At 43.9% G+C, this 23,636-nt stretch overlaps 1 protein-coding gene across 1 annotated transcript in view; it reads left to right on the forward strand.

The window, feature by feature from the left end:
* Positions 1-23,510, forward strand: part of PAK3 (p21 (RAC1) activated kinase 3) — an 83,801-nt gene extending 60,291 nt beyond the window's left edge. Inside the window, exons 9-15 of the mRNA XM_064463368.1 lie at positions 3,649-3,697; positions 6,382-6,494; positions 7,338-7,455; positions 8,286-8,385; positions 8,818-9,014; positions 13,697-13,834; positions 15,370-23,510. Coding sequence (XP_064319438.1) covers positions 3,649-3,697; positions 6,382-6,494; positions 7,338-7,455; positions 8,286-8,385; positions 8,818-9,014; positions 13,697-13,834; positions 15,370-15,459 — 805 coding nt within the window. The 3' untranslated portion in view covers positions 15,460-23,510. The remainder of the gene's footprint in view (positions 1-3,648; positions 3,698-6,381; positions 6,495-7,337; positions 7,456-8,285; positions 8,386-8,817; positions 9,015-13,696; positions 13,835-15,369) is intronic.
* Positions 23,511-23,636: the final 126 nt, after the last annotated feature.

The raw sequence follows: 23,636 nt of genomic DNA on the forward strand, positions 1-23,636 counted from the left end.
CCTGTATTAGATTCCCCTGTCTCGCAGTGCTGATCAGAATATGTAACTGTGGTCTGAAGGCATCGTCAAAGACAACCTGATGCTGGCAATGTCTTGTCTGCAGCAAGGAGCAGGACCTGGAAGATCTGCTGTCCCTCAGATGTGTGGCACCTGTTTGCTTATTTTCTTAGGAGAAGTCATCTTTGTATGTCTCAAAATAGTATGACCACGCTAAAGAAAGGAGAAGAAACTTCATTGCCTAAAAGAGCAACTTGCCACCTGATAGTTGTTAGATAAATAATAGTTCTCAATAACATTTCTTTCAAGTATTTTGCTTAAAAAATATTGAGTGATCAGGATTATAACCACATAGTTTAGAAACTGAAACCAGAGATTAGATAATAAGCTCTTTTTTCTAGCAGAGGTAGTAAAAACCAGAATTCAGTAATAACCACAGTGTTGATGCACAAAGCGTGTGATGAGAAAATGCACCATCTGCCTGATGCCAGACCACTGGTGGATCCTGCACGTTTTAGGAGTCTAGCGAAAATAACGAACCAAGCTATTCCTTTTCGAAACCCAACTTTGCTTTTTGTAAATAGGATTGAGTTGAGTATTTCTCATGTGAGGAGGCACGAACAAAAGAAATTACACCAAAATTAGGTATCTGACTTGCATTTTAAATAAGGACAGGCTCCCTGCTCAGTTAAAGCTTCCTTGGCTGTGTTGTAATTCCAGGAGGGCCAGTGCCATTGGTGTAACACCAGGATCACACTGCTGTCCGTGTATGACAGAAGCTGTTTACTGACATCAGGGGATATTTTTCTGTCTTAACTGTTTGAGGTTTGAACTCAGGGTAACATGTTGCTGACCTAGAACTGATACAGACTGCAGAAAGCCAGACACACTCATGCTCTTTCTCTGGCAGGCGTTATAGTAGATATATCTTGTTTGGTAGGGCACTTGTGGAAAGGTGTTTCTGCTCCATTTGTTGAATAAAAACCTTTATCACATTGCAGCTTGATTTCTACCTGAAGCTTTGGTTCTTATTGTTATTTGTAAAATGTCAGTGGACACTTAAGAGCTGTGCCAGTCTCTCAAAAGATAAGTGTCAACTGAAGTAGTGAGAGAATAAACATGCGTGTGAAGCAGATTATTGCTGTCACCGTGAGAATATGACCGTCACCCTCACAATCTTTTATTTTGACAGTCCTAGGAGTGAGCTTGTAAAAAGGTGCCTCAACAACTGGTGGAAAGAAAAGTGGCTAATATCTGTCCTAAAAGGGTATCTAAACTGATTTCCTCCAGCTTTTAGTACAGCCTGAAGATTGCATGCCCTTCTTACAGAGGAGTGAGTGTGCTGCCGTAACCAGCTCATGACTGTAATGCCGCAGGTCAATTTACAGTGATGAGGAAAGATCCTAAAGAAAAAAAATCATCACAAAGGTAATCAAACAGGATGATCAGGAGGAGCCGGACTGCTGCATGGCTGGGGTTAGCGTGTCTGTCTGCAGCAGGGCTGGGCTGAGATGCACTGCCTCGGATGGTGCTGATGTGCTTAGTTGATGCAGGTGCCAGTTTCTGAGCTGCCCGCCTTTGCAGTGATTGGGTACAGTTATGCCAAAGGCACTAGTAGTGTTGAAAGTGAGTCGTTTTTTGGTAGCTGCTAATGAGATGTGGCCACTCAGAGAACTGCAGGTAGAGAGCAACTTCTTAGGTGAGGAAAAGCAACTTGACCGGCACATAGCACTTCATGGCTTCATACAGCTGGTAAGTTAATACAGTGTGATGGTTTTACAGCCACTTTGCAGTGAACAGTAGTCAGCCTGTGCTGAAGAACAGGTCAGCTTCAGTGCTGAGTCTCTGGTCTGTCATCTTTCTTCAGCTGAGGACTGAAAACACTGCTGACACCGGAGGAAGCTTAGTTAACTCGTGCTTGATGAAGAGGCTGTGTTTGCTCAAGCAGCGTTACCTCTTGCTAGAAAGACATATTAGTATGGAGCCATGGGCAGCCTGGGTTCAAGTTGGTTTAGTTAATTTGTACTGCACTGCATCACAGTGGCACAGATCTACTTGCGGGCCCTGGTACTTGCCTAACTGCATTAAAACTAAGACATTACAGAAGCGTTTAAAAGTTAGATACAGATCAGAAATTATAGTCGCTTAGAAGTAAAACTTCATAATACAGAATCGCAGAGGCCTTGCAATTAATTCACAGCTTCACTTAAATTACTCACCTTTATCTAAACCTCTCACAGATGGCCTGGAGCATACCAAAAGCATCCTAATCTAAATAGCTATTTTTAAATAAACCCTGACAGGACTTTGCTCGGGAGGTACAGCACAGCATTAGTGAGTTTGAATAAATGGTGTTGGCTTTTCATTAAAATAAATTGGATTAATCTTGACAACTAGTCATAGGAAATCCATTTGCATTTATATTAAAAGAATACATAGTGTGCCCAATGAGAACATTGTTCTCAACACAGGCATACAGTCTCTGGTGCCTGTTGAATTAAAATGCTTCAGAAGCACTTCAGCCTGCAGGTAAAGAAACAAGCCGGGGGATCATGTAAAAATGAGCCAACTGATTTGGGGATTTTCAGTCAGTGGGACACTTGCTGGATGTGTGTTCCCGCTTCTTGGAATTCCCACCCTGGATCTCCCTTGCCTCACTGCCCGTGCAGATGTTGGCTTTTTAAATGATGGCAGCGTAAACCTGTGGTTTAGCTCAGAAGGAAGCCCCATTAGGGTTTACAAGCCTGCAGTTGCTCTTAAGCCCAAAGGGATTTCCTCTGATCGTGGCCTTTCTGGCCCTTCACATCATTACAGGGGAAGAACCTCTTTTAACGAGAGGCAGATGGCAAACAAAACCCCACGCTGTCTAGTCTGCAGGTGAGCATGCCATTTATTTCTGGTGGCTCTACAACACAACCTGTGTCTGCCACAGAACAAAACAGACACCACGAAGAGTCCTTCACGTGTCTGGTGCACCTAACCAGCAGCAGCTGCTGATGGTTCTTGACACACAAAGAAGCTGTCTAAGGATCATCTGTTTTGAGTAGTTCTCCATTTGTGTGTGAAACAACATACGCCTTAACCTGCTCTAGCTGTGACCTCGCAGGACGGCTGGAGAATAATTCCCTTGCATGCTGGAGAAAGCTGTGTCTAGATCCTTTCTTCAAATGGCTGTCATATGTATTCAGGGTTCTCAGAATGACTGCATGGTGTGCCTGAATTTTGCAGACAGATGCGAATAAGAAGTCTGAGAAGGCACAACTAGCCTGTATGTTACATTCCCTGGAGAAAAACACCACACACGCGCACACAAAAGGGGAAAATAACCCAACAAAGCAAAACTGGAGAAAATAAAAACAGATTTAAATATATTATTTTCCAGTTTTTATAGACACACCCCACTAACTAAAATAATCTAGTATGTATGTTTGAGATTTGCACCAGCCCTTTTTCTTCATGTTGGACCTAAGTTTTATCTTGGATACCCTGCATGGCAGAGGGCTGGTGGGCTGCTGCGCTGTGCGCTGCTGGCTGAAGGAGTGGACGAGCAAAGGTGTTCTATAAACACTACAAGCAGCAGCGATCTCCTGGGCTTGCTTTTACTCAGGGACTAAACTGCTTCTCATTTCTTCGCTACTCTTTTGTTTCTAGGGCATCAGGAACTGTGTATACAGCAATCGACATTGCCACAGGACAAGAGGTAAGTGTCGACAGTCCCAGCAGATTTTGCTGGTGTTCAGCGCTTTCCCCACTGGTGCGAACTGTGGATGGGGCTTCTGAGTCTCCAGCAGATCTTCACTGCAAAGGCTGTTCCTCTGAAGCACAGACTAGTGTCAGCTGGCAAAATAAATCATCTGCTGTCTTCAGCTTATCTGTGAAATCTCTTTAAGGGCAGTGTGGTTCTCTGCCTCCGTAACTGAACACTTACTACAGCCATCCACTTCCCAGCAACCATTACACTGATTAATGTTCATTAATGCCTGAAAAGGTGCCTGCAAATTCCCCCTGGTCCCCCTGAAACCAGTAAGAGCCTTGGTGCTCTCTGTCCTTGGGCTGATGCTTCACCTGTAGCTTTTAAGGCCAGTTGTAAGAGAATTATTTTTTTATTTACTCTGTCTTCAGGACAGGTTGGTGCTCCCTGCAGTATTGTTGGTCCCAGCCTGGTGCTGTGTTACACCATCCCTGAATGGGTATTTAATGGAGAGAAATCTGTAAGGAAATTGCAGTGACCTTTTGGGCCTGATAAAAACTATATAATTTTTATTACCATCATAAATGTATTGGTTTAGAAATTGTTTTATCTCTGTTCCCCAGCGTGCATGAAGTTGTGCTATTACAGAGAATGTTGGTCTAAACATACAGTTTAACTCTGTACATTTACAGCACAAAATCTGCCTGTGGACCTGGCGATGTATTGGTTAGCAATGCAAATTGAAAAATCTAAAGATCTGTTGTAATGAGAGGCCTCGGGAGAACCCTAGGGGTGGTCACAGATTGCCCTATTGCTGTGAGGAATAAATGGCTTCATTACGTCGCTTAATTTCGGACATCCTTTATTAACTACCCGAAAGAATGCAAGGAGGGAGGCCGTATCTCTCAGAGAAGGATACACTAGCTCTGTCTTAATTGCTAAATATATTATTGCATCAACTAGCTGATGGAGGCTGCCATCATTCAGTCCTGATTTATCTTAATCACAGTAATACTATTTAGCATTTTCTCCATCGTATGTTTCATCTTCAAAGTATAATGCAAGACCTAATTAAGGAGAGATCATGTTTAGGCCGCAGTTTTGTGTTGTAGTCATACTGAAGCTGGTTGTCACACACACTGACAAGTGAGAAGATGTATAGGAAGAGCGAAGATCTCTCCTGAACAACACAGTCATGTTTAGGTCCAGCGTCAGTGACAGCCCATTACAGCCCATGAACTGGTCACAGGGAAGTGGGGGCGAGAAACAAATCTTGAAGGAAAGCGGTGTTAACTCTGACAGGCCCTGTAGTGGCCAATTTAAAGAGGCATCTTAACATTCATTCCCTTTTTCAAGCCAGAGTTTTTGAATATATACAAACCCTGCCTGAAAATCTGGCCAGAAAACGAGGAACGAGAGCAGAGAGGGGTGGTCTTTCTCTCATGCTGTGTCAAGAACAGGACTAGACAGAGGGGGAGGCTGGCCAGACTGCGTATGGCGGGAACAAGAGGCAGACTTTAAATAGCCACAGGTCCATATCTCCCCACAAGGTGTGTGTTGGGTGGGAGGGCTCTTCTGGGACCACTGGGGAGGATGTATTGGTAGCAGTCCTTGGCTGGAGCTGAGCTGGACGGCAGGGAGGGAAGCAGGGCTGAGCCCAGCGGGATGGGGCTGGCAGAAGCGGCTCAGCAAGGAGGCCAGGACGAAAAGCTGAAGTGGAGACTGGCTGCCTGGGGGAAGACGGGACTGGGCAGAGGAGGCAGGATGTGGGAGAGGCAGGATGGCTACAGTGGTTCAGAGCGAAAGTGATCATATGAGTAATAAACAGACAGGGTGGTGGCTTGGAGAGTCCTGTGGCTCTTTAGGGCTATGGCTTAAGATTTCTGACTTATCATTTCTGGCTATCAGCAAATACATCTGAATCTTACTGGCAGTTTCTCATCCACCTGCAGCGCTGTACTTCATAACTGCTCTAGGGTAGAGGTCTGCAAGGGACCTAAAAGCCTTAAGCTCTGCTTATAACCCTGGGTGTATCCATAAAATACCATAGAATGGATTATTTCTTTTAAACCCAGGAAATAATTGCAAATCTAAACTGTGTTAGTGAGTGATATTTAGAGTTGCAAAATCAAAATTCAAGAAGTTGGGAAGTGCTAAGATTGTAATTTTTTTTTCTGTGTAACTGTAATGATGTTTTTAGTACGGCATTTTATACATAATGTATGTATGTGTGTTCTTTCAGTTATGCAATCATGTCAAGAATAACAGCAGTTGCTGAAATAATGATCATAAATCATATAATTACTGAAGTATTACCTGCTGGTTTTATATATTTTCACGGTAACAAAACCACTTCCTGCTTGCAAAACATGCATGAATAACAATAGTGGTGATAAACTAAGGCCATCTTGAGAAGCACATAGGTCCAAAGAATGTTAGAGATCTGCAGTTGATAGTTTAAAGACCATTTTTACAGATTTTACAAGGGAAAACGTATATGGCCACATGTCCTGTAGCTAGCACCCAAGCTAGCAGAGAAATAGGGTGTTGTAATGTAAGTTACTGAGCTCTTATCTCTCATAACAGGTCAGTTTGGCACAGGTCTGCTACGTCATTCCAAAACCACTCGCTCCATGTACATTCTGATCTCATGCAACAGACTACTCAAGTAATGGTTTTCAATGTCATTGTAGGTGGCCATAAAGCAAATGAATCTCCAACAGCAGCCCAAAAAGGAACTAATTATTAATGAAATCCTGGTCATGAGGGAAAATAAGAACCCCAACATTGTTAACTATTTAGACAGGTAAGCAGTTCTGGTATTATCACGTGAATGTTCATTTACATACTGCAAGCCAAAGATTTTTTAAAATCCCCTTTGGCCACTGGCAAAAAATTGACCTCTTTATTATTTATATACTCATATACAATGAGTATATGAGGAGATTGCATTTTGTCTGCATTAATCTTTCAAAAACCTGGGTCAGCCATATCTTAAAACAACAGCCTATGAGTTCGCTACCTCCATGTTGTTTTGTTGTTGTGTTCTGTTTTGGGTTTTTTTCCTTCCTTTTTTTTAAGTTCGTCATATTTACTGTGTCTTATGATAAGTGCTGATAAATCATCATAGAAATTATTTCCCTTGGGCTGTTCCCACTATTTTCCATTGCTGTGGATGCCAGGAAGACTAGGTTCTTGTTTCCAGAAGCGTGTAAGTTGCCAGTTTTTAAATTGTTTTTCCTGTTTCTGAACGTATTTTATGTAAGGTTTTCCAAACTGTTGACCAATTTCTGTCCTCAGTGGTACACACCCTCCTACCATGGACAACTATGAAAGTTGTGTTGCCTTGTTCCTGGAGTTAAGCATGGAATTTATGCGTTAAAATGATGAACCAGATGATGTGATATGTCCTGGTTCAAGATGTATCTTTGCTGTTACTAAATTGCATTTTTCACTTGCTTGCCATCTAAGACGTCCAATTTTTCAGACTGCACAGATTCTAAGTACTGTATAACCTAGAAGAAACGTCTACTCATTTTATTCTGTCTTCATTTAAAAATGACCTGGAAACAAAAATCCACTGTAGTCTTCTTCCTCAGGTAATCGAGCTTTGCACATTCATTTCCATGCCATTGTTTTCTTTTTTCAGCTACCTAGTCGGTGATGAACTCTGGGTGGTTATGGAATACTTGGCTGGAGGCTCTTTAACTGATGTTGTTACAGAGACCTGTATGGATGAAGGACAGATAGCAGCTGTCTGTAGGGAGGTAAGGGATCCCACCTGTGCTTCTGATTACTTGGACAGGATGGTACTTCTAAACAGGTGGTAAGAACGGGAGCGATTTCATGTTCAGAGCTTGTTTCTATGTTGCTTTTACAATATGGAGAAGAAAGAGCATCTTAAGTAAACTGCCTGCCAGTATCACTGCATGTATTATATTCTTATATACTGTTTATACTGTTACTGTACTATCTTTTTGTTTTTTAAACTATTCTCAACTTTGCCTCTGTAAACGTTTGCCCGGAGCACGCCTGTACTGCATTCCTTGCCTGTAAAAGCAAACGTGCTGGTTGCAGAATTTTAAAATAATAGCAAAGAAAAATAGAAACTCATTTATCACAGCCCTCAGGTTAAAAGGATAGCATTCTGCCCAAAATGGTGTTTGCTTCTGAAAAATTACTAACGTGCTATTTCCAAACCTGCTGTAGAGCCTAACAATAAAATCCTTGTCATGCAACCTCCCACCGAAAGTGATCCACTTCATACCGAAGGAAGGGACTTTCTCTTTTTTGGCAAACAATAGTTTGTCATATGGATGGAGAGAAGATATTCTTTGCAGCCACAGTCATTCTGTCTGTGCTTTCAGGGGATAGTCTGTAACAATAATTGACATTTCTCTTTTAAAAGCTAATATGCCTTCATTTACAAAGTTATTACTCTGAGTGTTGACGCAGCAAGCTATTCCTCTTGACAGCACAGTATTCTGCCATTACTCACAATTCATCTAGAAATTAAATCTTTTGGAGCCATTTCCTTTCTTGTGTGATGAAATCAGGTCATTAATTTTTACCCTCATGTTTCTTTTTTATCTATCAGTGCCTGCAAGCACTGGATTTCCTTCATTCAAACCAAGTGATTCACAGAGACATCAAAAGCGACAATATTCTTCTCGGAATGGATGGATCTGTCAAATTGAGTAGGTATTCTTGGTCAGGCACAGCGTTCCCAGGATGTGGTGTGGGGCTGCTTTTGACTGACTGCCAGTTACCCAGAAGTGATGCCTGTGGTAGCACGCTGACCGCTGCTGCAAGCGAAGAGCACGGTTCCGACGTGCAGAGAGGCATAGAAAGGAAAAAGGTGTAAAGAGTGGCTTTGGTTTGTGTGCGTCCCTTCCAGAGGGAGGGAGTTACAATCTAAAGCTTCAAGTGAGTAAAAGCCACTGCATGAAACTTAATGGGTTTTTAAAGTGGCCAATTCAATATCTCTTTGGCTACAGCACTGAGTAAACAGAGCATGGCTGCTTTTCCAGATAAATTCAGCAACGCATTCTGAGGCTTATAGTGGGGGTTTCTTTTTCTTGATTTCATAATCCAAGCTGGTTTTAACAGTGTTTGTTTTTTATCCTCAGCTGATTTTGGCTTCTGTGCTCAGATCACTCCTGAGCAGAGTAAACGGAGCACAATGGTCGGGACTCCTTACTGGATGGCACCAGAAGTGGTGACAAGAAAAGCATACGGCCCCAAAGTGGACATCTGGTCACTTGGGATCATGGCAATAGAAATGGTGGAAGGAGAACCTCCTTACCTTAATGAAAATCCTCTCAGGGTAAGGTGCCAATAAAATCAGATACCACTGTCTTTCTAATCTGTCCCATGTTTTGTCTCCCATGAGACAAAATCCCAGCCTCGTCAGCTTGAACTAGTTCCACCAAAGTCCGCTGCTAAACACGTCACTGGAGCACACCAGCATGTACTGCAGCCTTGGTTATGTCCATAGGAGAACCTCAGAAGCGGCATGTAGCTGGTTCAGAAATGTGCCGTTTTTGCCTTCAACAATGCTTGAAAGTTCTCATGTGGTGTTTGAACTCAATTGGGGAATTTTTGTGAAAAGCATTTCAACTGGATCTGCAGGCAGAGGAGTCTTTTCAAACTCAGATCAGAGCCAATTGCTTACCTGAGCCTTTCAGGAAGTGTCATTGGTTATAGTAATGCCATAATTATTTATTACCAAATACATTTCTAAAAGTATGTTTTAGCACAGATACTTGTAGTAAACTAATGTATTTTTAGTGTTTTGAAGTTCTCAGTTTTATCCTAATTACCAGAAATTACCAGTTCTTATACCAAATGAGCGTGTAATAGTGGAGGAATGTATACAAAGATGAAACCTCGTGACTGATAGCTGAAACAAAGTTAAGTGCTGCACAGTTAATCCCTGGTCAGATGCAGGAATTCATGAGGAAATTAATTTTGACCTGTGTGTATACAGCCATAATCTTTAAGGCTATAGAATTAAAACAGAGCATGACCTTTAGCTTTTCTCATAGCAGCAAGGCTGTGCTCTCTCTGTGGTCTATGGGACCCAGACTGTGTACTGCAGACTGAAAGAAACAACAGAACGGTCAGGAAATACCCCCAGCTGTGCTACTTAAGAAAGGAATACAACAATTGTACACATTTTAGTCTTCCATCCTTTTTGAAAAAAAGATTCCTGAGTTTTCTTGGCAGACTTCTTTTGGTTTCGTAGGAGCCCTGGGGTTTTTGGTTCCAGTGCACGCATGTGGAGCAGCATGTGCTCTGCCACCTCCTGAGGGGGTATAAGAAGCAAACAGGTTTGGATTCAGACTGATGCTGAATAGGCGGAGTGCACCCTAGCTGGCAGGGGGGCGGTAGGCCTGAGTCACTGCAGCCCAGTTTTACCAGCAGAGACTTTTGCACATCACCAGTTCTGCTTCGCTTTTGTGCAAAGAGAGGACCCCCTGTTCCACTTACTTCTGTGCAAGACCCTTGCAAAAAATGCATTTGCATTATTTGTCTGGAAGCTGAAAATTCCCTGCTTCCTTAACCTCGGATGTTGATTAGGGCTCCTCAAAAAGCCTCAGGTCAACTGTTAGAAAGATCACTGGATTTCTTATCTCTGACCAAATTCACATCCTGCCCTATTCCTGCCCTGGCCCAGATTATTTGAGATGCTCTTTTTCTCCAAACATGCCTCATCTCCTGCTGGAGTTAAGATCAACTTGAACACTTAGAGCTTCAAGGCATCTTCAGGTGTCTGAGTAAAACGGCAGCAGATTAAAATCAGGCATCTGAAGTTGGTACCATCTGTATTAGCTTCCTGGACTCTTTCTTTTGCAGAGGTTGTTGCCTCTGAGCTAGGAACAGCAAACAGCTTGTGATGGACTGGCTGGAGTTCCCCAGTTATCAGCTAGTTTTATTAAGGTAAATCAACCCCACTAGGGACAGGATCCATCTGCTGTTGTATGTGGGATCAGAGACTTCAGTGAGAGGTCTCAGCTGCATCCAAACAGGAGAGCTTAGAAGCAAGACCTGTTTTTACAGCTAAGCTTTTTTTTTAGCAATGGCACCCAGTAGTTGTTGGGCTTAATAGTCACATTTAGACCACATTCAGGGAATTCTGCAAAGCCTGGAAACAGAAGGATGCTCTTTCATTTTTATGAATGATTGTTTTAATAATGGAAGGCATGCAGGAGCTTCAGTTACTGACACTAATTTAAATACATAAATCATAAGGGCATTAAAGGATCATTTATCATAGAGTTAACAGCAGTCTTAATGTAGATACATTTGTTGTTTTCCATGTGTAGAGCAAATGCATCCCATGTTGCTTAGGTTCTTTCCAGCCTATGCAGAACTGAGAGGAATGAACCATTTTCCAGCCATAAGTGTCCTGGATATTTCTGTGATAGTATTTGTTTTCTCTCACTGTGATTTCTTTCCATCAGGCATATGCCTAGGGCCTGGGGGACAAACATTGGTGCAATAAATATCCTTTGAAATGAAGGTTGGACCTCCCCAGTTTCAATTTTTAAAAAACCCAACAAACCATACACTAAGCATTTCTGTTTGCTTTTTCATTTATTAACCACAGGGCATCAATTTCCCTCAACACTGTAGCATATTTTCCAAATGCTGTGGATCTTCTACAATTTCAGGCTTCTAAATCATCTGTATATTGTTCTGTCATGTATCTGGGTGGCCTGGATAACTTCAGGATATCGTTTTCACAGACTGCAGCTATAATTGTGTGCCAAATCCTTTCTTGTTTCTTGGTACGTTAAACAAATTAATGAGCTTATTGCCCCTTTGCAGCTACTGCAAACACTCATTTCCTTCGTACAGTACTTGTTTTTGCCAACTCTATCGTAGAAAACCAAAAGATACACAACAGGAAGGTACTTCAGCTTCCCATAGACCTTTTTCTGTTGTTGTAGAAACATTCAAAAGGTGCAGTACCTAGCTAAAGATGACTCTTCCTCATGATTCATGTTCTGTGAAGAAACAAGCAACTAAAAGAGCTCCATTTGTCCTGTCAATCCTGTTTCACAGTCAGCTGGAATAAAAATTCCAAGGTTGACATCGGTGCTGTATTCCTATCCCACAGGAGAAGCGACATCCCTCAGGTAGCGCAATTTAACTGCAGTGAAGGCAGGCACTCCAGCTCACCACTGGGTCCGGTGGCCGAGGTCAGCTGCAGATGGACAGGATAAGACTGATTTTGTGACATTTATGTTGTGGGGAAAGTAGAGAAACTCTAGGACAGTTCATTTGCCTTTTTAGGCTTTGAAATTTTCCTCTGTATTTAAGAGGATAATAAAGTCAATTTGGTCATGGTCTATTTGAATGCCAGTAGTGCAGAGCTGCAGTTATGGCAGACATTTTATGGAAGACTCCTAGGCCTATTTCTATTATTATTACTGCATATTTTAGATGTATTCTGCAAGTTTAAGTTTGAATAGCTCAAAGTGTTTGTCTTATGTTTCTAAATAACATCTTGCAAAAGCAGGGTGAACTCGCATCTCTAGCTTCTCAGCATGTTAGACCTTGGTTACAAGTGAACCACACTGGATAATGCTCACCCTGTGTTTTGCAAAATTACGTTATAATTCCTTGGCCTGAGGAATATCAGGAAGACTTGCTAAGCTGCATGATCTTTGTCAGCTGCATGGAAGTCAGCATCCTTGGCTTTGCTTAAGAAACTTAAGCTTAGCTTAGACTAGATGCTATTGAGGAGGAGAAAGGCTGGAATTTCCAAGTGTTTGGATAGGCCTGTGTGCACAGAATGACTGTGCGTTCAGATGAGCAGTCGGGCATTTATGCACATCGTGGAAGGGAGTTGACAGAGAACTCAACCCTTAACACAAGACAAATACTCCCAATTCTCAGGTAACACTTTGCTTTGGATTTTAAGTTGCTCCAGCTCTTCTGTCTGTGAAGATGACCCTGAAAAGATGAAACAAGCATAAGAGATCTAACATTATCTCTAAAATAAACAAAACTTTTCTGAAACAGTGGCTTTTAGAGATGAAATACCCCCCCAGTTCTCACTGGGAAGCTTGCCTGAAACATGAAGACTGTAATTTATAGGCAACGTAGCCTATTCTGCTTTGTGTCTGTTTTTGCTGAAATATTTAGTCAACACATTTATTTCATGGTCCAAGCCCGTTTCTCCATGTCACCAAGCCTGAGCTTTCAATAACCCAACTGCCAAAACCTCCCATTTCTTCCCTGGCCGTTTCTGGGATGGGGGCACCATTAATGTATTTACTTGAGTATCAAAATTAGCGCAGGGTTACATAGTGATCGAATTACCCACTTTTCTGATTAGACCATTAAAAGTTTACCACATAAATGAAGCTGCTCTGGAATTCAGAGACTGCTGAAAGACGTGGTTTCAGGTGGCTCCTGTCTACCCAGTTTTGCATTTTCTTCGGAATATATTTGTGCAGGCAACTTATGTGTCTGTGTTGAAAACTGAGCTTCTGAATGTTTCTGTTTCTTTATCCAGTGAATAAGCTGATGGATTTACTTTTTTTCATCTGGTTACCATTTTTATCAAGAACAGAGAGAAAAAAAAATCTGTCTACCTTTGCTTTATGGAAGCTGTACTTTAGGGACCAGTGGGCACTGCAGAGATGCATTTTATGTAATAATCCTTTGAAATAATATAGACAGACCAAATTCACTCTTTAAAATAGCCTGTAAAGCTAGTGTCAATACTTGGAGAAGCAAAACGTGCTTCTGCTGATGTAGTTCATACTAACTAGGTCAGCCAATGCAATCAGCTGTCAAGGCAAGATCATTTTGATGTTGAAATAGCTGTGGCTGCATCAGGGTTTCTTTTTTTGTTGGTATAGAAAAATCATCCCTAACCCTCTGTCAGGGAAGAAACTTCCACTGGAGACTAGACCTTAAAAAATGGGGTCTATATGAGCAGTTATGGATATGAAGGAAACAGGCGGAGTCTCATGTTTCTTTTTTCTCCAGGCGCTGTATCTGATAGCTACGAATGGGACACCAGAGCTGCAAAACCCCGAGCGACTGTCCGCTGTGTTTCGCGACTTTCTGAACTGCTGCCTGGAGATGGATGTGGACAGGCGAGGGTCTGCCAAGGAACTTCTGCAGGTAAAATGCAAAGTGGCTACAAGTGAAACAGCTGTACTATGTAACGGCTTTCTCATCAGCTGAACTCGAAGGCATCAGATAGAACCCCCTCGTATTAGTCTCCAGCCTTGTTGCTTTTCAGGTGAAAAATAAGTAGAATCATAGAGTGGTTTGGGTTGGAAGGGTTTTTAAAGCTTATCCAGTCGACCCCCCTGCAGTGAGCAGGGACATCTTCGGCTAGATGAGAGCTTAGAGCACTGTTCAACCTGGCCTTGAATGTTTCCAGGGATGGGGCATCAACCACCTCTCTGGGCAACCTGGGCCAGGGTTTCACCACCCTCAGCGTAAAAATCTTCCTTAGATCCAGCCTGAATCTACCCTCTATTAGTTTAAAACTGTTATCCCTTCTCCTGTTGTAACAAGCCCTACTAAAAAGTCTGTCCCCATCTTTCTTACAAGCCCCCTTTAAGTACTGAAAGGCTGCAATAAGGTCTCCCCGCAGCCTTCTCTTCTCCAGGCTGGACAACCCCAACTCTCTCAGCCTGGCCTCATAGGAGTGGTGCTTCAGCCCTCTGGTCATTTTTGTGGCCCTATTTTGTATTTTGGTAGCATATTCAGTTTTACATGGTGGCAAAATAACTGAAATGGACCAGGTCCAGGGACGTGACCAGGGAGGAAACCAATGAAATGAGTTACAGCCAAGACGTCAGAGATTTGGCTGTGGGAAGGAAGGGGGTGTGAGGTGCCAACTGTGAGCATCAGAGGGGCCCTGGCTTGTCCATCCTGCCCCACTCTTAGAGGTTTCTGCCACTGAGCCCCACTTACAGAGGTTTCTGCCACCAAAACAGGGACAGCTGAGCAGGACTTGTCACAGCTCCATTAGCTGCCTGGCACAGTCAAGTAGAGGAGGACTACTACAGGTTTACTGCCAGGTTTTGCAGCAGACAGGGAGTTGCAGCACGTGCCACTTGGCTGTCCCTGCTGTGAAGGTGCCAGCCAGCACAGGAGGGGCAGGGACGGGATGGTAGACACTGCTCTCACTGTGACCCAGAGCTGAGTCCGTCAGTGATCTGTCACTTGGCTCCCAGCTCTTGCCTTGGTGCTGAAAACCTGTACCTCAGTGGCCTTCAGAACAACACGTGAGCCTAAATACTAGTGGGATAAACATATCCTAGAGGTATTGGAGTTCCCTGAGGAATGGCTTGTGCCCCTTGTCTCTTCTGACAACTGAAATAGCTCATGTCTTTAGAGAACAGGAACCTAAGTATTTTGAGTTTCCTGAAAGGAACAAGGCCCTGGGACATCAAGCAGCATTCCCAGAACACTGGCAGGGCAAAAATCCCAGCAAGCTGAAGGCACCTTGATAAATGGATTTGTAGGATATGGGCCATGTTTGCCTGTGATAGCAAGGTACTGGGCATGAAGACGCAGGTGTGTGCAGATGGTCCCCTCAGTCCTATTTCTGTGTATTCCTGGTAACCAGAGGAATACTGCTTGAGCCTGTGAGTAACTGAGTTTGGAAAGTAATGGTTTTTTCTTTTTTTTCCTTTGGGCAGCATCCATTTTTAAAATTAGCCAAGCCTCTCTCCAGCCTGACTCCTCTGATCATTGCAGCAAAGGAAGCGATTAAGAACAGCAGCCGCTAGTGCTTCAGGCCGACTTTCTCCCATGCCAGCTCAGAGAAGGACTGAGAACAAAAACTCTATAAAACCTCAACTCTTGTGCTGCAGGACAGATGGATGGATGAACAAACCAACGGTCACAGTCATGGTGGTAGGAGGGAGAACAACCCAGTCCCTCAAAGAGTAAAAAATTATCATTTGTCTTCTTCCTGCTTTCTGGCTCCTTAATTTATTTTTGAGATGAAACAGGGCTTAAGACAGAGAGGTAATGACCGAAAATGCTTTGCTGCCTCAGCCATTTCCAAGGTAAAGCAAATTCAGTTGGAAGATTCCCTTCCTTCTCACCCTGTGAATAAGCTGTACATTCACTTTTAAATTGTCAGTTGTTTCTTAAAGATGGGAGGTCCCTTTTGTGGGGGGTTGGGGTTTTTTGGGGTATGGTTTGGAATTGGAGAAGGGTCTCCATTCATAAACTCCGGACTGCACTGCCTTTCAAATACAGCCCACTCACTGGTATTTGCCGAGTCACGGTACATCTAGATGAGGAAGAAAGTGAAATTGCATCTCCAACCAAAAGGAATCAAGAGTGGGACAGAGACAGAACAGCCTGTTGAGATACAGGCTTTCAACTGTGAATATATAGTGGTTTGGTTCTTGACAATTTGATTTGTATACCTAATTGTAATCTGTTTGCCTGGATGAGAGTCTTACTGAAATGAAAAAGCAGAAAGATCAGTCAGTCACTCAGAAAGGGCTTGTCTGATGCAAAGCTGTAAGAGAAATGTGAGGTGAGAGCGGGCCCAGCCTTGCCTGGTGCTGAGCCCCAGCGGACCCCTTGAGAGCACAGAGCGGCCTCAGCATCTGCAGACCCAGGCTGGAAGAAGGCTCCTGTAGCAGCCAGCAGCAGCAGACCGGCACTGGGTGCTTGCCTCTTCCTGGCACCGGACCAGTCATCCCACATCAGAGCCAAACTGGCACTGGGCTGCTCCCGAGGTGTATCGTAGCCATGCTGTGAAATGCGAGGAATGGTGGGATTAGCCATCTTGAGTCTGTGCAGGGGTAGAGAAGGGCAAAACAGAGCTGAGTGGTGTTGTCACTTCTGAGGGTGCTTACTCTCCTGGTCGTCCTGTAGCTCCAGGGAAAGGTTAGTAGTGTCTGCGCCACTCTCGGCAGAGGGGGAGGGAGCCAGGCTGTGCTTTAGGCACACGAGTTCTGCTGTGGAAACTGAGGCCGAGGTGAGGGAGTGACAGCTTCTGCAGTTTAGATATGCACGAGCCAGTGCACCAGACAGCTCTGGAAGAAAGCTGTCTTTAATGTTGGAACTCCACTGGAACTCCATTAGATATTGGAGTTTTGCACTGAGCAAGAGCAAACGTGAAATGCAGAATGGGTTGCAGAAATATACAGAGACATCAAGCCAGCCTGCTTTCTGCTGTCCTGCGCACAGCAAGCACTGCTGAATGCAGCTCTGAGTTGCTGGGAGAGAGGGAGTCCTGGATGTGACTGAGGATTGTGCTCGACTAGTCAACTGGTTTGTAAGGGAGCAGAATAGTTTTAAGTATGCAATTTGTGTTCTATTTATTCATTTCTGAAAGAAAGATGCAACGTGGCTTCACTCAGAAAAAACATTCACGTGGAATATTTATTGCTGTATTTTAGTAGTACAACTAATCAAAGAACTTCAAAACAGCAATTGAAGCAACACCTGCCCAGTGAGGGCGGGGGAAAGAAAGAGTAAAACAGCTTTCTGTGGTAGATGTTTAGGCCCGGTCCTGCAAAGGGGCAGGTAGCCTTTAACGTACTAACCAGCTTCGTGTTTTGCCAGTAGGAATGAAGGATGCTTGGGCTGTTCTTGAATAAGGCCATTAGCTTGTTTGACTTTGGCTTCTTACTTAGTTACAGTCTTTGTGTTGCAACTGTAGTTAATGCTGCCCGCTAACCTACCCTCGCTTGCTCTGTCCCTCCCAGTGTCCTTGGCCGAGGCAACAGACGGAGGCAATGCTCGTTGAGTTACCACAGCTAAGTATGAATTAACCTTTCCTGGTTTCCTGGGGAGTACAACAGGTCTGATTTTCAGATGCCCAAATAACAAAATATTCTGTTTCTTTTGGAAGGTCCCATTTTTCTCTTGTCAGCTCAAGCTAGCTATCTGGGGGAGAGACTTTCTCGAGAAAGAGAGTAATTCGGGCCCGAAATGGGCTGCCCTGGATTTGTAAAGCATTCATCTGAATGAAACATGTTTGTATTCCATGTAAGAAGTGAAGAAACAAGTGATAGTTTCTGTTTCCAGTATAGTTTTTATTTTTAACTACCCAGAAAGGAACAGACAGCCGTCCTTTAAAAGGAAAGCACTTTTTTATGGCACGTGTTTGCTGGACATACAATATAAATACTTATGTTGTCAGACTACACTACTTGGTGTTTTTCCAATTTAGTTTCTTTACCTATAAGTATTTCAGCATCTCTAAAAAAAAAAAAACCACCACCACAATTTCCTGGAAGGTAACACATAGGAAAAATAGGAAAATCATATGGTAACATCATTTTTTTTTTTAGTGTTATTTTAAACCAGCGTATGCCCCAGCATACAGAATATTGTTGGCACTGGCTTTTTAAAGACAACTGCTGTAATAAGAGGCCTTACTCTTCATTTTATTAAATGCTATATATACTTTTCCTTGCGTCAGCAAATCTAGAGATCTTTTCTTCTAACAAAAAAAAAATCCTGGGAGGCAGACAGGATTCAGCAGAAGCAATCTGCTAGTGGCTGTTTTCAACATGGAGGAGAATTGCCCAGCTGGGACTGTCTGATGTGCAGGGAAACGCACCTGTAGCATCCCTGTGGCTCTGTGCTTGAGACAGCCTCTGGCTCTAAATTCTCAGCCAGTAGATACTGAAAGATGGCAGCTACGTTTATATCCTCCCAACTCTGATGGGAAATGTGGAAAAGGCATATTAATGTATTAAAAACCAAACAAACAAAAATACCCCGCCCCAGACCTGAGAGGGGCAAGTCTTGTACATTATTTATAGGTTCACATATTATGTTGGGATTGGCAATAGCGCTGACCTTGCAGAAAGGAGAGAGATGAATACTATAAAATCTCTGGAACCATCTTGGGTTTTCTGACTGCTATCTTCAGATTAAGCAATTAGTTAGATATATTTTTGGAAGTATTAGAAATAGGCTGTTTCTGTTGTGAAATGCATAGGTAAGTAGGTTTCAAACACTTTCCTTCCAAGGTTTTAAAAGATTGGTTAATTGTCTTCATTTTTAAATTTGTTAAATGGTAAAACACCCTATCCAGAGCTTGACTGTGATCCCCATCCCTGCAATGAAGATGTGTGAAAACTACCCGATAGCTCACTGTGGTTTTAATGTGTTTTGGGACAGAAGCACGACAGCAGTAAAGTCAGGGAAGTTTGAGAAGCACAGAAAAGTTTATTTATTTAAGAAAAAAAAAAACCCACAACACAAAAAACCCCCATACCTATGGAAAATTCCGTACAGCTCCTGCATGCCTTCCTGGGAGCCTGCACGGGGGTGGATCTTACAGTGCTCTCGGGGTTTGATCACAAACTCGGGCCAGGGTTGCATTCTCACTTCTTGTGTCCAGCACTTCTGTAAATATGTGTGTGTTTATTCTCCACCTTTGGCTACTGGTTGGCTGACTAGTGCTACACACAAATGAACACGAGTATTTTTTTAGCTGTTTGTGCTGAGTTTCTTTGAGGCCAAAGGCCTGTACTTCAGCAGGTCTTTCAGTCAGTCTCCCCCGCCATGTACTGCCACCAAAAATGAAGCACATTCCAGTCACCACAAGAAGGGAAATAAGTACCTCTCCTGTCCTCTAGTTGTAGGAAATGTCACCATACCCTAATGTCTGTACGGCAGTTATTTCCAGTATTTAGTCATTGGTGTGGCTACTGAATATTCCTCACACTGAGCATGTAAATACATGTTTCTTAGTCTATTCGTGAGCAAATCCAGTGAGCAAAGAGCCAGAGCTCTGTAACACCTACCAATAAAGACAGGAGCCAGTATTTCTTTGCTTGACATCCAGGGCATGCACGCTAATGCCAGCTTTGCCTTGCTAAACGTTATCTGGTTCGGGGTCCACATGCCTTCCCAGTGGACTGTTGTTCATTCATGTGCAGATGTGCAGTGACTTAATGATGGGTGATGGGGCAAGCTGATTGAAGACTCATAAGTGTCCAACTTTTCTTTATTCCCACCCCCCCACCCCCACCCCCGGTAAATAACTTTAATTTTAGCCCCCAGTTTTCAGGAAGCAGGCAAAGGACAACCTTTTGTGTTTCAACAGAAACCATTTGGGGTTTCTTCAAGTGATTTGCAATTTGGGGATCTTTAAAACTTCTCTTTGCTTGTGTCTGTCCTTGAGCTGACAGGGTAATTTCTTTTTCTGGCTGAAGCTTGCGGAATCTTGCTTACACATCCTCTCTTTGGATGCAGTTTAGAGCCAATTGCCATAATCCTAGGCATGCATCATGTGTACAAACCATCACTGGCCTGAGGCCTACCAATGGTTATGTGCAGACTGAAGAGCACCCATGAAGAGCATGTAAGCATCCCTCCTTCTCTTTCCTATAATACAACCTTTGGTTGACAACAGCCATCTCAAAAGGAAAAAAAAATTGTATTATAGGAAAGAGAAGGAGGGATGCTTACATGCTCTTCATGGGTGCTCTTCAGTCTGCCATGTGGGTAGCAGCCTACAAACTTTGTTCTCGCTACTTAGCAAATCTCCCAAGGAAAAGCTTGCTTTCTGCTAGAATCTGACCCTGACTGAGGAAACGGGGGCAATATCATTAGCTAAAGTTGATAATATGGAAAATTGCGAATTGTGCTAATAACCTGTGAGCACAGTGGCTTTGCACTGGACAGTTTCCCAGCCAGCCACACATCAGCTTCAGCATCTGTGTGCCAGGTGCCTCCTGCTCTCACTGAGTGGCACCATGTTCACAGCTGCTTGGGCATCATGCTCAGTTCCTGCAAGGCTTGCTAGCAAGGCTTGCCTTACCCAGCTTACGTACAAAGCCAAAAGGACTGCGGTTGGGCGCAATGGCCTGAGTTGGCAGTTGTGAAGGCAAGTCAGAAGAGATGCTGGGCACGCGTGTACATGCCTTTGAATCACAACTCTGATATCAGTTACGGGTTTACACATGCCATAATAGGGTCTAACCCCAGGATCCCGCTGATTAATGTAAGGTCCGAGTGGTTTCCAATTCCTCTGTTATTAGTTCTTAGGTGACAGCTCAAGGTGGGTGCCTCCAGAGAGGGACCCCTACCCCAGTTCGTGCCTCTCAGTTACCATCACCCAATCCCCAAATCCTGTCACTTGATTCTGGTTGGTGGTCTCTTGATTTCTTATGGGTTTTCACGGTTGCTGGGCTGGCCACCTTTTGAAGTTACTTCATTCTCTTGGAATTGTCTCTTTGGTCCTTATCTTCTTCATTCTGCTTGTATCTGGCAAGAAAGGCCCTGGGGGGTGCTGGCTGACAGGTGGCTGAACATGAGCCAGCAGTGTGCCCAGGTGGCCAAGGAGGCCAACAGCACCTGGGCTTGTGTCAGCACTGGTGTGGCCAGCAGGAGCCGGGCAGGGATGGGGCCCCTGTGCTCGGCACTGGGGAGGCCCCACCTCGAGTGCTGGGCTCAGGTTTGGGCCCCTCAGGACAAGAAGGACCTTGAGGTGCTGGAGCGTGTCCAGAGAAGGGCAGCAGAGCTGGGGCAGGGTCTGGAGCACAAGTGTGCTGGTGGGCAGCTGAGGGAGCTGGGGGGGTTTAGCCTGGAGAAGAGGAGGCTGAGGGGAGCCCTTCTCGCTCTCTGCAGCTGCCTGAGAGGGGCTGGAGTGAGGGCGGTTGGTCTCTGCTCCCAGGTCACCAGTGACAGGATGAGCGGAAACAGCCTCAAGCTGCGTCAGGGGAGGTTTAGATTGGATAGTAGGAAAAACGTCTTCAGCAAAAGGGTTGTCAACCATTGGCACAGGCTGCCCAGGGCAGTGGTGGAGTCTCTATCCCTGGAGGTATTTAAAGGATGTGCAGGCGTGGTGCTCAGGGACATCGTTTAGTGGTGGACTTGGCGGTGTTAGGTTTACAATTGGACTTGATCTTAACGGTCTTTCCAACCTAAACGATTCTGTGATTCTGTCTGCCAGATTCGGCTAGTTCTGTGTTAGCAGGATTAGCTTTATCAAAAAGTTTACTCTTGGTCAACTCTTGTGGCCTAAGGCTTCAGCTACTTTAGCTACTAATGCGAAGCTGGCTAATGCTAAACGTGATTTCTCAGAGAGAATACAGTTAATCAAATTTCTTCTGTAACACTGAGGGAGGAAGTATATGAACTGAGAACATAAGTATTGTTCGTGTGTCACCACTTTTGTCCTGCCCTCCTTTCAAGGGCCTGAAACGAGTTTGCCTAATGAGGGAAATGAAGCAGTGCGTTACCTCTCGCAGGTCTTGCTCTTTCCAGTCTCTATGCTTGACTGATTTTGTCCTTCTTTCTGTGCCCTCTGTGTTTCCTGTGCTTGGTGGCTGCTAACAAAGACATAACTGGCTCAGATGAAATGCTTGAGATCCTCATTTCACTGCCTTTGGAACTGCCTTTTACAGCAGCCTTTTGACTCTAAGCTTGGTCTGGAGTGAGAGTTACCACCTCCATTTCGTGCATAAGCCCCAGGAGCCCGGGGCCTGTCATCTGAAGTCCCAGATGCCTCAGGCCAGTGTGATGCTATTGCAAACAAGAGGGAACAGTGGCAGGTTGTTGTTTCTCAAGTCAGATCCTTGTGCTGCCTCATGTTGTGTGTGTCATTTGTCCAGCCCAGCCATAGAATTAGGGATCAGATACAGGCACTGCTGCTGCTCCCACTGAAGGCAGTGAGGAGTTGGATGTTGGCTTCAGTGTCAGCAACACTGGCTGCTTAATAAGCAGGTGCCGATAATGCCCCAGGTACCAGGGGCCAGAGGTGTCCCTCGGCTGACTGGGTGGGAGCTGCCCGTTGGTCTTATTCTCCATCATGCAAAGCTGCCCAGGTCAGAAGTGGGTCAATGTAGCAAACACGAAGCATGCAAGTCTCTTGCATCCATCTCTGCTGAGATTTTTGACCTTTGAGCTTAAGGTGCACAAAGGCAATTGCTTTTCGTCACGCTGTTTATATTAGTGTTAAGCAATGCTGCTAAATCAGTCTTTAGCACAGCAACAGGGGGAAAAAAGCCTCTCAGCTCTTCAGGTACGACTCTCATAAGCTGCCGGTATCTGCCTTAGCAGGCAAGCAAGCAGAAGGGGAGCTGCTCTAGGTGGGAACTAGAAGCAAAAGCCTGCACGCACCGTAGCCCCCAGTGACGAGAACACCGCCTCCTTGGGCAGAGCCCAGATTCAAGGAGGGGAATAATAACTGGGAGTTATTCTGGTGCACTGCTGCTACGTCTGCACTGCAGGTGCTGCGTGTGCAGACATATGGTTCGGGAAGATCCACAAAAGGATTCTGCAACTCTTGACTGGATCAGGATGTAACCAATGCTAAACTCCAGTTTAGTCCGAAGCAACCAGTTTACACCTACGCTGGTGTCTGCTAGATTTTTTTTTTTTTTCCTTCAGGGTATCCTGACAAAAGGAAACAGAGGAGGAGCCTACATTTTCATTGATCTCAGAAATGTATCTCATTTTGCTGTACATTCCTTTTTTAGGACGTGTTATCTGTTTAAAAAAAAGAAAAAAAGAAAAAAACAGAAAAAAGAAATATAAAAGAAAAACAAAACAAATGTGTAGTGAAAAATCTTCTGTAACTTTGGATTAAGAGGTAACTGATCTTTTTAAAAAGAGAACTAAGTTATTTACTTTGTAAATGTGCTGATGGCATGGATCCATCTTACTGACCTCAGCATCCTTTTTTTTTTTAAGATTTTGGGTTTTGTTTCCAATATTAAGTTATTTTAAATTGTGGTTGAAGCAATAGAAAATTGAAATATGGATTGTGCATGACTGTGTCTTGAGTGTAAAAATATTGCAGTTTGAAACTTGGACCTAAAGTATTGCAAATAAAAGTTATAAATACCAATGGAGTGTGTGGCTGCAGCTTTTCCTGCAGGCTTGGCTGGTGCTGTTTGACAAAACAGTGCCACGCTGGCTGGAGATACCCCAGCCTCGACCATCTGCAGTGTCAGAAAGACTTCATGGGCACGGC

Source organism: Phalacrocorax carbo, chromosome 11 (assembly GCF_963921805.1).
Source record: "Phalacrocorax carbo chromosome 11, bPhaCar2.1, whole genome shotgun sequence".
NCBI lineage: Eukaryota > Metazoa > Chordata > Aves > Suliformes > Phalacrocoracidae > Phalacrocorax > Phalacrocorax carbo.